This window comes from Chanos chanos, chromosome 12 (genome assembly GCF_902362185.1).
Source record: "Chanos chanos chromosome 12, fChaCha1.1, whole genome shotgun sequence".
Classification (NCBI taxonomy): Eukaryota; Metazoa; Chordata; class Actinopteri; order Gonorynchiformes; family Chanidae; genus Chanos; species Chanos chanos.
The window spans coordinates 12,389,512-12,401,950 of NC_044506.1; the positions used below are offsets into that span (position 1 = coordinate 12,389,512).

Here is a 12,439-nt window from a genome sequence, read left to right on the forward strand (position 1 = left end):
CTAGCAATGGTATCCCTGGTGAGAACAGATGGAGTGGGCTTGATGAAACCGCCTGCTCATATCCTAGATTGATATTTTCTATCCACTGATTCAGGATTGTCTTGCCTTGTTTTTTGGACGAATGCATGGAAAGAACATGGGCCTTAAACCAAAGCTGACCCAGGTAAAAACATCTTTGCCTTTGTGTCTTAAACCCCTGCCAAACATGCCCCAACAATCTCCAGTCCTTTAAAGTTACCCGGATTCCTTCCCTCAGCGACGGCGCTAATATAATGGTTGACTGGTCGTGCCCAGAATTTTATACATGACCCAGAGCAAGATGGGATGTTACTTGCTCGAATAAGTCAGTAACCACACTTGTCTGCAAGAACCTGCGTTAAAATATACTTTACACTTGATTTACAAACATGTTTACCTTATTCTGGCAGTTTCCTGTGCAATAAATAGTGAAGCAGTTAAAAGGACGAAAGAAAGAGATAAACAGATAGAGACATACAATAAATCAATTTCAACTATCAGAGACATCCTGAACCCAGAGACACTGCAATGTCTGTGGCACAAATACAGAATACTAAAATCAAATGACTCAAAAAACCCATGAGTATCTAGCCTAAAAGACAGAGCTACTCCCCTCTCTCTCTACCTGGGAGTGCTTCTAAAAAAGTGCATTCGTAGACAGATAAAGCACTGTACCTTCTGGTTTCCTGCATTTTCAGCCCTCTGTTGATCCCTCAGACAAAAGTGACAAGAAGTTTCTGGAAATGTTTGGATTAGTGTCTGAAACATAAAACAGTCCTAAGATTGACTGAGTCTGATTTAATCAACTAGTTAATTATTCAAAACAAACCGAGGAACTGTCAAAAAGATTAAAGACTACATTCATTTGACTTGAGTGTAATTAATATTTGGAGGTGAGAAAATGCCTTTTCCATTCTAAAGCGTGCATTTCAGATTTACTGATTCCCGTGTGCTGTGACAAGAACCGATCCCTCCCACTCTTTACAAACTCTTCGCTGATAGGATATTATTCGATTCAGATGCCAGAACTCAGCAAGGCAGACTGTAAAAGTTGATCTGTAGAGCTATGACAGAATCCTCTGGCTTGTCTTGTGTGCAATATTATTTAATGGTCTTGTTTCTGATTAAACGATTTTTGGGTCTGATCCAGTGTGACTGCAACCAGTCCCAAACCAATGGAAATATTTTTATGACTCAGCCTATCTCATATTTTTATATTTTACAATATGGCATCAAGGCGGTCTGTCAGCATGGCGTCAGAGTGATTGAAAATGTGACTGAAGCATGAAGCACTATGGCATGGAAAAGACCCGCTCTGAGAAAGGTAAAGAGAGAGTATCAAGTAAATACACAGCAGGCCCAGCCACATTTTTGGGCCACATACAAAATCTTCCTTTCGACCGAAGGTGATGAGAGTAAAAAATGTCTGTTATCGCTTGCACATCTCTAGAAACCTGTGGTATATCAATATCCTCTTGTTAGGGAACAAAACAATTGTCATCAATATAACAGAATGTTCTCTAAAGTAATTGGGCCATTGGTGTCATAGTCCTCTCTCTCTCTCGCTCTCTCTCTCTCTCTTGTTCACTCTCTTTAAAAGTGTTAGTCTGCTGTTATAGACTGTTTCTTTCCTCTTATTCTGGGTAAATGGCAATATTAATTCTGACATCTTCAATGCACAGAACCTATGTTTTTTTTTTGTTGTTATTGTTATTATTCGATTTTTGTCACTCACTCCTCATTCTCTTCGACTGACCCTGAGAAAGCATTCAGTCACAAACACAAACTATCCTTTCACACAAGCAACAACATGGGATCTTTGTGTTTTATTCAATAACTCTAGCCATTTCTCCTATTAATATGGGAATGAAACAAGTTCTGTAAAGCACATGTAAGCAACGTTAGAGAACATCAGACAGATGATAGTGGAGATATCCAGATGTCTCTCAAGTAATGTTTCACATCCTGTGCCACAGGATGCCAGGGGCTCAAGAGTGAAAGGGTCAGCCATTTACAGAGTACTGAAGGTGAGGGATAGGACAAAGGTCATATCTCATGGGGTGCACACATGTAAAGCTCACTGGTGCAGATGAACAGACCTCACTGAAATCCTCTCAAAGGAAATCAATGCTTGTTGAAGCTCACGATTACCTGTTTCTCTTTAAAACAACACTGCATCTTTAAAACCTCTTTTTGTGTGTAACTATTTTCCAATGGGGGAAAAATTTAAGTATTTTATTTTTTATGAAGGAGAAAAGGCCATTTCCCAACTAGCTCTTGCTATAGGAAGAACTTCTAACATGTACCTGCCTGAGCCCCTCTTGGATTCATGGTCTCAGAGCATGAGGTAATTTAAACCTCGTGGCAGAAACGGTCGAAAAGGAAGAACATATTATTTTATGGATTCATTTGTTATATGTTTGGTCTATATTTAGAGATACTAATAAGTGGGACAGTTAAGTGAAACTAAAACTATGAAGTTATTCAAATTAAACAATCAGTTGTTTAAAGTGCAAATTTAAATTAAAAATGAAAAAGAAAAAAAAACTTTGATTTTAAGTTAAAGAAATCCTTCTTAGTGATCAAGCCTTGAATGACCCAGCGTTTAGGTCTCGTAGTAATGTGTAATAATGCGTCAAGTGACCGCCTGCCAAAAAGTATCTTGACCCATAACATCCATGCAAGAGGGAGAAGCGAAAAACTCTCTACAGTCACTCAAAACATGAACTCATGAACTGAACGGAACGGGACTTGTAGGAGGCGGCAAGGAATAGCCGCCCGCGGCGTTATTTTCCACAGCCGGACTAGGTGATGTCACTACACGTTTCACTGGAGAGTCTCCCAGAGATTAACGGAGGCAGAGTGAAACTTTTTCGAACACCAGGGAGGGGAGGGGAGAAACGAGAAAAGAAGAGCACCCAGGCTGTAACTTTTCCACGTAGGAAAACTCTACGAAAAGTCTTTGCGAAAACAGTGGATTACAACAAGAATATTTTTTGAACCCCTGGACAGATATCGGCTGCTTTTTGGATTAATGTTGCCATAACTGAGTGGAGCTATCGATCGCTGTAGGTATGGAAGACGCCTTTTACTGATTGCTGTACTGCTGGGACGTATTGCGTCCCGTTGTCATGGGCTACAGATTTCTTCCCGAGCAATTAAATTTCAATAAAGCTGGAAAATGATGGACATGCAAGCGTTCTCACATACTTCATTACTTTTCCTAATGGTTACTAATGGCCTATGGATTAGGTCTCTTTCAGATGTATCAGTCTTCATTATTAAATTATTTTTGTTCGAATACATAACGTCAGAGATGTAACCTCTTATTTGAATTATCCTCTGCGCATTACCTCAGTCTATTTGCTAGATGCAAAATAAGTTAATTATTCACCATAAAGTAAGTGCGTATTCGGAGAAATGCTAGACACTGTAGGCACACTTACAGAGATGCATTGAAAAGCTTTAAACTTTATCTCAACGTAAATGTCACAAAAGAGTGTGGTATTGGGTTTGCCACTTGTTTAAACTAATTGTCTGTAATTAAAAATTACGCTTTAGGCGTTCGAATTGCTGTGGAAGTTAGTTCTGACAGTTTTAAAATTAGTTCGAAGTGTTGCCCTCGCGTGGCAGTGTGTTGTCTTGCACTCAAATTGAGGGAAACGACCCAGACCCATTTTTGCTCTTTGTGGGCTCTCATCGCAGCTTCACTCTATGGTCTTCCACAGATGGAACGCTCGTTTAAACCTCACGTGACTACTTAGTCGCGTATCCTGGGGGCTGGAAAAATCTAAGCATCCGGTTTACGGAGACATCACCTTCCTTTTTCTTTTGTTCTTTTTGATGATTTTGTGGTCGTATTGCCTCTGGCAAACTGCCATTTGAAGTTTAATTAGAATTCTGTAACTAATGTAGTCCTCAGAAACTCTATCCCTTTCCATCTACAGCTCAGTTATGTGATGGCTTTCTATCCTGACTGCACTCCGTGCATGCTGTTTTCAGTCTCTGTTCTCCTTTACTGAAGACTAAGGCCATAATTTCACAAACTCTCTTTCCATCTTCAGGTAGTGATAAACTATACATACCCATCCTAAAGAATACCTTATCTTTTGTCAGTTCTTGACTTTAAGAGAGGTGAAATGGACAGTTAGAATTTCCCTTTTGCGTGATTATTATGAAGCTTTTGGGTGATTGTATTCCTCCAGTTCTGATGTCCACGCAGAGTTTGCCTCCATTTTAGATTGGGGTAGTGAAAATACTCCTTGATCACAAGACCCTCTGATTCTCTTACATTAGGAGTTAGAGAGAGAATGTCAAAGTACTCAGTACGCTGAACTCCCCACTCCATCGGGATGCTTGCAAAACACGGCTGTAATTGAAGGCTGCGCATAGTCACAGACCTCATTACAAATTTATTCTCTCTGGATGCGAAAAAAAAAAACCCCTCTGCTGTTCCATGTTTGTATTCATGAGCCCCTCAACAGTTCTTTATCTGACATCCTTATGCTCCCTGTTTTAATAATGACTCTTTCCTCCATTGGTTATTAGTGTGGCCATATTTGAGTCAATGAGTATCAGCAATGTAAATCTTATCCCTTGGCATGTTTTTTTCCCACTCTATCCATGCTGCAGCCGCTTTATAACCTGTCTCTGTGACACAAAGACAAACAGTTCAATGTGCAGAGGAATCTGTGTGTGTGTGTGTGTGTGTGTGTGTGTGTGTGTGTGTGTGTGTGTGTGTGAGCACAGGCGCATTAAAAAACAATTGGCAGACAAATTTTGAAAAATCATCTACCATTCTCTTCATTTTTTTTTTTTTTTTTTTTTGTCCTGTGGCCACTGCGTTGCAAATGAAAAAGAAAATGTTTTTTATTGAACTGTCACTTCTCAGAGCTGCGTTGAGTATGCAGGAGCTTATCGCATGTCTTATTGTGAATAATTGTGCTTTGGCATGACAAGAATTGATTGCAGGTCTGTTTAACAACTCCCGCGCGTAAGAGGGTTTTCGTAATGACCTTACACTTCTGAAGTTAGCTAATTAGACTTCATTGCTTGTTTATTAGTTTCCCCCATTGATGGTTTTATAGCTTTTTTCCCTTTGCCATGTAGTAGTTGCTTTTGAATGCATTGCAGTGTGGACATGATTGATTTTACTATCAAGTTGGCTTTCGATTGTCATGCATTGTGTTTTGTTTTTGTTTGTTTGTGTGTGTGTGTGTGTGTTTGTGTATGTGTGTGCACATGTTCATGTGCCTGAACGTGTGTGTTTGTTCCCAGTGCCTTTGTAAGTCTCTGTAAGTCTGTCAAATTCCTTCAGAGCTTTGGGCATTCAGCCAAAGCAGCACGTGAGCAGCACTCTGGCCCTTATCTGAGTTGTCCATTCGCCTGGTTTTTCACTGCAAACATGGCAAAACAAAAAGAACAAGTACAAAACAACGATGGGTTTCATTTTCTTCCTCCCTATAGTGTGTGTACGTGAATAGTAATGAAAATCATGCACAGGCAATGAAAGAATACAGCTCGTAACCCTTAGCTTCCAGTCACACCTGGGGATGAGAATGTTTTTCTGCCTCTGTCAGTCTTTTATAAATAGTGTCAGTAAATAATCATACCAAGCTCCCACAGGACTCCCAAAATCAGACATCAGGTCACGTAGTGAAGCATTTTGGTACTTTTTCATATTTTTCAGGCTCTTTTGAATGCCATGCCACCACTTCAAATCCAACCATTAGTAAATAGTGCCTTCAAGCGGACTGACCCTTGTCAGACTGCACAGACTTTGGGTCTCTCACACAAACATCTTAGACAGGCTGAAATTTACAAGTTAGCCATAAAGACATAGATGCCCAGATCCCAGAGGGCTTTTACTTGGAAATCCTTCACTCTGACAGTTGTGTACTGACACTCACAGTTTTGTAAGTGAAGGTTTCTCTAACCTCAGGAGCCTAAGTATCAGTAAACACAGAGGAAGGTATGAAGCTGCAGCCTGTTTGTGTGAGTGTGGACATCCAAAGAAGTTATGAATGTTACCTGCATAGCTGACGCAAAGCTATGCATTCAGACTTAAAGATCAGAGAACATGTGTTTGAAAGCATGTTTTGAGTAGATAACATATATTTGAAGAAGAGTGATTATATGTTGGGTTGTACTGTGGGAAAGGCATGTAAACTGGAATGTGTGTTTGAGTTGTGCATACGTTCCAGGTCTCACATGAAAGTCAGAATTTTTAACACAACCATATCTCTATCAAAATGAAGTCCAGGTGTGTGAGTGTGTGTGTGTGTGTGTGTGTGTGTGTGTGTGTGGGCATGCACGTGTGCACATATTTTCATGATGCGCAGCTGATGTGGCTTTAGAAAAGCACAGATGGACATTGTAATGGTGATCATCAAATCTCTTGGGTTGCAAAACTTTATTAGGAGTATTATGGATCATTAGGCTAATTTATACACTACAAAGGCGCTATCCACACCGAAACTCTGCCATTGTTAGTCTGGCCTCTTAAGCACTTTGTCGATTTTGGCTGCTCACACATGCTGTTCCTCACTGCCCTGGGCCATCATTTATTTAGGTGCCATTTAAAAGGTTGCTGCTGAGAATATTGAAAGTTTAAGCGGAACAAATGGCGTCATGATTATGATTTTGTATCACAGCTAGTGCTATAAATATCACAGACTACTATGTGAAATTGTCCTCTATGAAATATTTTATAATATCCATTTGTAAATGTTTCCATATTTTGGAAATTCATGTGTAATGCTTTTTAATATGGATGTCTGGTTTATGGAGTACAGGTTTTGGCTGTGGTCTACCTAAGTTTTCTCTTCCTCTCCTTCTCCTGTGTGGTAATGTTTCCTTCTCTCTCTCTCTCTCTCTCTCTCTCTCTCTCTCTCTCTCTCTCTGTCTCCCTCCCAGGTAGGAAGGAGCTGAAAGGGAGAGCCATGAGGGTCATTTGGTCCTCCTTGGTGCTGTTAACCATCTGTTTGGGCCATGGGGGTGACTTGGCATCTGCTGAAGGTGAGGTCCTGCTCTCCAAAAGAAAAAAAAGAAAAAAAAAAAAGATAATTCCTTCTAAGTAGCATTGTCAGCCAACCAGGTTTCAGCACATTTTCAAATTGTTTAGACTACAACTATCCAGCAAAGTTGAAGGCTTTCGGTTCTATAAATGGATGCTCTGTATTTTGAATTGTTGGAGGTGCCTGTCTCCTCCTCTCAGTTTTGATATGGCCTACCCATTTCCTTTTCGGTTCGTGCTCTCAGGGATATATGGTTCACAGAGGGGGAATGCTCCAGGGAAAGCCTGCCATGTGTACCTCCTCTGAGGGTTGAGTTTGTTTGTGTGCCTCATGGTTATACTCTCCGGGATCTGGGGAAAGAGCTTTGACTAAACTTTAGGCAACACTCAACAGTCATGGTGCTTATCAGCCCTTGATTTGTAATTTTCCATTAATGTTTGACTTCCACAAACAGTCATTCAGTGAGTCTCGAAGAGAGAAAAAGAATCTCAGAAAACCAGGGTTGAGATTGTAAATTAAACTCTTCTTTATACTTCTTTCAAAACTATGTTTCCAATATAGCTGCTAGTCGTGGGAACTTTCCCCCTCATTCCAGTACCAGTTACAGTGAGTTTTAATACTGTGACAAGTAAATATTTCTCAGCAGAAGGAAAGATTAGACTTAACTCACTAATGAAATGAACCGCTTTACTGTTACAGTTAGAGAGTGACAGAGACTCTTTCATAATCCCCTTAATGGTTCTTAAGCCTCAGGAATCTCACATCGTACGGAACATCATTCTGGTCTCTCTCAGGTGTTGTTAGGAGAGAAGTGTCTTGAGACATCCGTCTCCATTTTCAGTCTCATTTGTTTACTCTGGCCGTTGTCACTCAAACTTCTGCCCTTTTAAATGCAGTACTAGTTCCACTCAAGCATAAAAACAGGTGCTGTCTGAAGATATTAGGTGAGATAGATTACATGAAAAGTGAGGGTGCTTTGCTTTTTGGTAGGTATCCATGTCAGTTTGAGGCCTTAGGCATTAAATATTTTTGCTTATACCATAAAGTATTTTGGGTGTGGCTTGGATTAAGAATCCAATGTGTTGTGATTCACATATAGGACAAGAGTGGAACATGAATGATCTCATCCTTGAGTAGAGTTCCAAAGAATTTCCACCGCCAGCCCTGCAATTTTATACATTCACCATTTACATCACTAAGGGGCTTGTCTATATATTTTTCCGTTTATGAAATTCTCAGAAACAGGTCTCAGAGCTGCGATATGATGCTTGAAGCAGTAAGGGTTTTTTTTTTCTTTTTTTTTTTTTTTTATAACGCTAAACCCCCATCTAATTACTCTGGAACATTTTCATAAAGCAGTTTAATTTTGTATTAGAAAATGTAGACTTTATTTCAAAGTTTTGCTGTCTTCCACCTGCAGTGCTGATCCCATGTTGACCCTCTTCATAATGGAACTCTCCTGCTGGTGCCCAGACCTTGAAACAAAACAACATTTAGGCAGCCTATAGCTCAAACATGTGCAGGGTTTTGGAGGTGATGATGTTTTTTAAGGCTCAGAACTACGTCCCTCTAGTCATAGAAACAGACTTCAGTAGCCCTGAGAATATATATGTTTGGATCAATCTAATCACTTTTGACTTAGTCCAAATAGCCTCTTTTGCCATAAGGAGTTACCTGTTTACTGCTGTAGTTTACTTGGCAAATCCTAAAGCATATGTTTTTACATGATGTCACAACAGTAGGTGCATAAAGTGTCAGTGACATTATCACAATCTGGAAATACATTCTACCATGAATTTGCAAAATATCAGAAAACATCAATGTATTGAAAACCCATGACTAATAATACGCAAAAGCATAGAAGTTTAGGATAAGGAGATCTTTACAGAACAATGCAGTCTATTAGACTTTTTCACTTAAAAAAGAACTGACTGCCATTGATACAAACTGTCATCTGTATGGTTCATTTCAGCACTTTGGTAAAAGGTAAAATTACCTTCTGAAAGGTAAAAAAGAAGAAAACAGACAATAAAAAAAACATGCTCATTAGACCTTGAAATGTACCTATAGGATGTGGGTGCTCATCATTCTTGAATACTGAGTTTTTCCCTTGGTGCTTTGCAAAAAATTCTCACCTAACATGTCATGAATCATGCTATTTCTAGAGCCTGCTTTGGTTCATAATTTATTGATTTTGTTCCTGTCGTCTGTACACATGCTTCTTCCCCGTAAATTACATTATAAAATAACACAAAAGCTAAATATTCCAATAGAACACGAACCAAAGGTCCCTGCAGATGTCGAAGGATTGCTGTATTCCAGAGAAAAAATAACTGAGACTTGGCTTTTAAAAATAGCAGTAGAAATTATCTTCAAGTTTAGGCTAGTTTATCATTAACTTTTAATATTATGTCTATTCCGGTTGCATCTGTGGCCCAGAGTCATATACCTCTCTCATCCTCCTTTTATCTTTTCCGCCTATTTCTCTTCAGTTTCTGACAGCAATTTTTCAACAATTTCATTTTTTCTTGTTTCTGACAACTCATGTCTCAATATCATGTTCCAATTTCAGAGAATGGAGAAAAAGAGAGAGAGAGAGAGAGAGAGAGAGAGAGAGAGAGAGAGAGAGAGAGAGAGCTTAGTAGAGATTTAAAGTTTAATGAGGAATATATTTGCTTTTCTGTCTAGCTGGGGGGTTTTTTTGTTTGTTTGTTTTTTCTTTGTGTGAGAGAGTTTTTTGACTATGGCATGAGGCTCAGGTAAACTGGAAAGCGACAAAAAAAAAAATTTAATTTCTTTGCCCACTTTTTCACATCACTCCTTAATTTTTTTACATTGCATCGTACAGACCCATTTGATGTTTTGGCTTTTAGTTGCTTCAGTGTTTGCAATTATCTCAAGCCTGAAAGATCTAAGTGACAGCTTCACTTGGAGCCATGCTGGGCTAACATGCTAATGCTTGCTGATTGATGGAAGTGTCTTTGAGGTACTCAGACCGTATTGGTTAAAAGCCCCTCTGGTCACAGACACTTTGAGGAGACATATGTTCTAGACAGAGGACTTTGGTGGATTTTTTCAACACTCATTATTTTTATAGTCAAAGGTTAATAATGCATATTCACTGAAGTTACAATCCTCTTTGATTTAACTACTTATACATCAAACCATTTGTAGCAACTCTTCATTAGTAGTTTTACGATGCTACCTTACACAGTAAGTCATATTCTGGAGACTCAGGACAAGGAATTAAATATGTAACCACTGAAAAATCTAAATCTTCAAAAAGTCATGCCTCCACCCTCGGATAAACCGCACTGTAACCAGAGAGAGATGGATTATTCTGGAAGAACGGGTCGTCTTCTCTATTGAACCCTCTTTTAGGTGAAGCCTCTCCCAGGTGTTTGACAGGTAGCCCTTCACACTGCCATGTCGAGTGGCAGCGGCGTGAGTGGAATGTATCCGTCATACATCGTCCATCATCCAATGGCACGGTGACGTGTCAGGAAAGCTGTCAGAGCTCTCATCACTACACCGAGGATTACGGCCAAGTGGCTCTCAGACACAAAGATCGATTTATTTTTAGCTGCAGATCTTAGATGATGTGTGTCTTCTCCAGACAAGCTTTGATCAACTCAACGAGTTCAAGCAAGCTCAGAGTGTACTTTTGACAAGTCTGTCCTTGGCTAGATGTTCAACCTGTGCTGTGTACAAAACTTTTAGAGGATCAGATCTTAGCTATTGCTTATTTACAAATTACACCCCTGTCAAATGGTCTATTTTTTTGTTCTCCGTGTTTCTGTGTCAGGCCCGTCATTTACTTTCTCTCACTCCATTTTTAATGCTTACTTTTCCTCGGTAGGTGTGCAATGCCCCACTCTTCAAGTGGAGGAGTGGAAGTTTCCACAGACAGCCCGACACAACATCACAGGTTTGAACCAGTGCAAATGACTGACCTCTGCTTGAAAGAGTTTCTGTAGATGTTATCTGTGCTGTCTTTGTTTCACTTCTTGATCAGTTCTGCTGAAAACAAAAAAGGTTCAATATAGCTAGGGAGAGTAATCTGCTTCGTTTTTAAACCTGTTGAACATCGTCTCTCGTTTATCAATACAAAGCCTACACAGACAGTAGCATATCAAAAATAATATACCTTTCTCAGTTGGTAGCCAAAGAAAGTCACTAACCCATTCTTTAGCTTCAGTTCCTTTAAACCCAGTGTGAATGAGAAGTGTGTGTGTGTGTGTCCCTGACTGGAACCATGCAGGGCAGAGCAGGTCTGCTGGCGTATCGCTGATTGATTGGCTTGCTGAATTGATATCGATCTGCAGGTTTCAATATGGTACGGCGTTTCTCCCTGTTGAAGAACACAGACGTGAAGAAGATTCGAAACCCACGCGGGCCCGTCATCCTCCGTCTCGGAAAAGTCCCGCTCATTCAACCCACTGAGTAAGACTCTCCCGCTGAGCTGTACTGAATCAATGCTAATGATCCATTCTTCTCTTTTGGTCTCTTTCACTTACAATAAAGAAAAAACTAATGTGTAACTCTCTTAAGTAATTCAAGTTCTACTTTTTAGCAGGTCAGTACATGCCCAGGGTTTGGTTTAATCAGGGTCTCAAATTACACACCCGAAGCACTAAAATATTACTAGATTAAATTAACAATCAGATAGTGTGCATAGAATATCACTGTCTAAAGCTTAAAGGATACGTTTGTTTATTTCATCTTTTTCTCTTCTTTTACCATTGTTTATTATTTTAAAAGAACACTGCGTGTTGGTATCAGGATTATTATACTTGAAAAGAATGGGAGTAATGGGGCCAAGATTTGAGTTAACAAACTGTAGTCCCATATAGTCCCATTGTGCCCAGCTAAGGATACTAACTGGTACAGTCCTAAACTTCTCAATCACTGCATTCAAATCCTTATTGATCTAAGGTAAGAACATGATGATGAAAAAATAAGCCAAATTGGTGAACTTTTCTATCATGTATTCACTAATCACATTGTTTCTCTCGTGTTGCTTTTAATTGGTTTTGCAGATTACTACACATATTCCTACTTTATCTACACTGCAATAATCTTGACATTTTATGAACAACCACCTATAAGTGCCAGTGCTGTGTGGGTGTGACTACAAACCACTGTCATAATCTCATTTACAGCCTTTCTTAACAACCCATTTTCCCTCTAGACATGTTTTTAATGATTGCGGATGGTTGACAGTTGGTCTGAACCTTGGAGCTGCCTTTTCATGCTCAGTATAGCCTTGTCTTTGCCTTAGAATGTTAAAATGCTAAGTTTCTGTTACTTTTTTTTCCACTTTTGCATTTTACTCCATTCACAAGCTTGGAACAGTGCCTAAGAATTTGCTAAAATAGGTCATATACGTAGCATTGGGGCTCCCA

The 12,439-nt window shown here is 39.5% G+C and overlaps 1 protein-coding gene across 1 annotated transcript in view; it reads left to right on the top strand.

Annotated features, from left to right (window-relative positions):
• Nucleotides 1–6,959: 6,959 nt before the first annotated feature.
• The window catches only part of col16a1 (collagen, type XVI, alpha 1), a 47,041-nt gene continuing 41,561 nt past the window's right edge, over nt 6,960–12,439 (top strand). The window contains exons 1-3 of the mRNA XM_030788493.1: nt 6,960–7,035; nt 10,894–10,962; nt 11,360–11,477. Coding sequence (XP_030644353.1) covers nt 6,960–7,035; nt 10,894–10,962; nt 11,360–11,477 — 263 coding nt within the window. The remainder of the gene's footprint in view (nt 7,036–10,893; nt 10,963–11,359; nt 11,478–12,439) is intronic.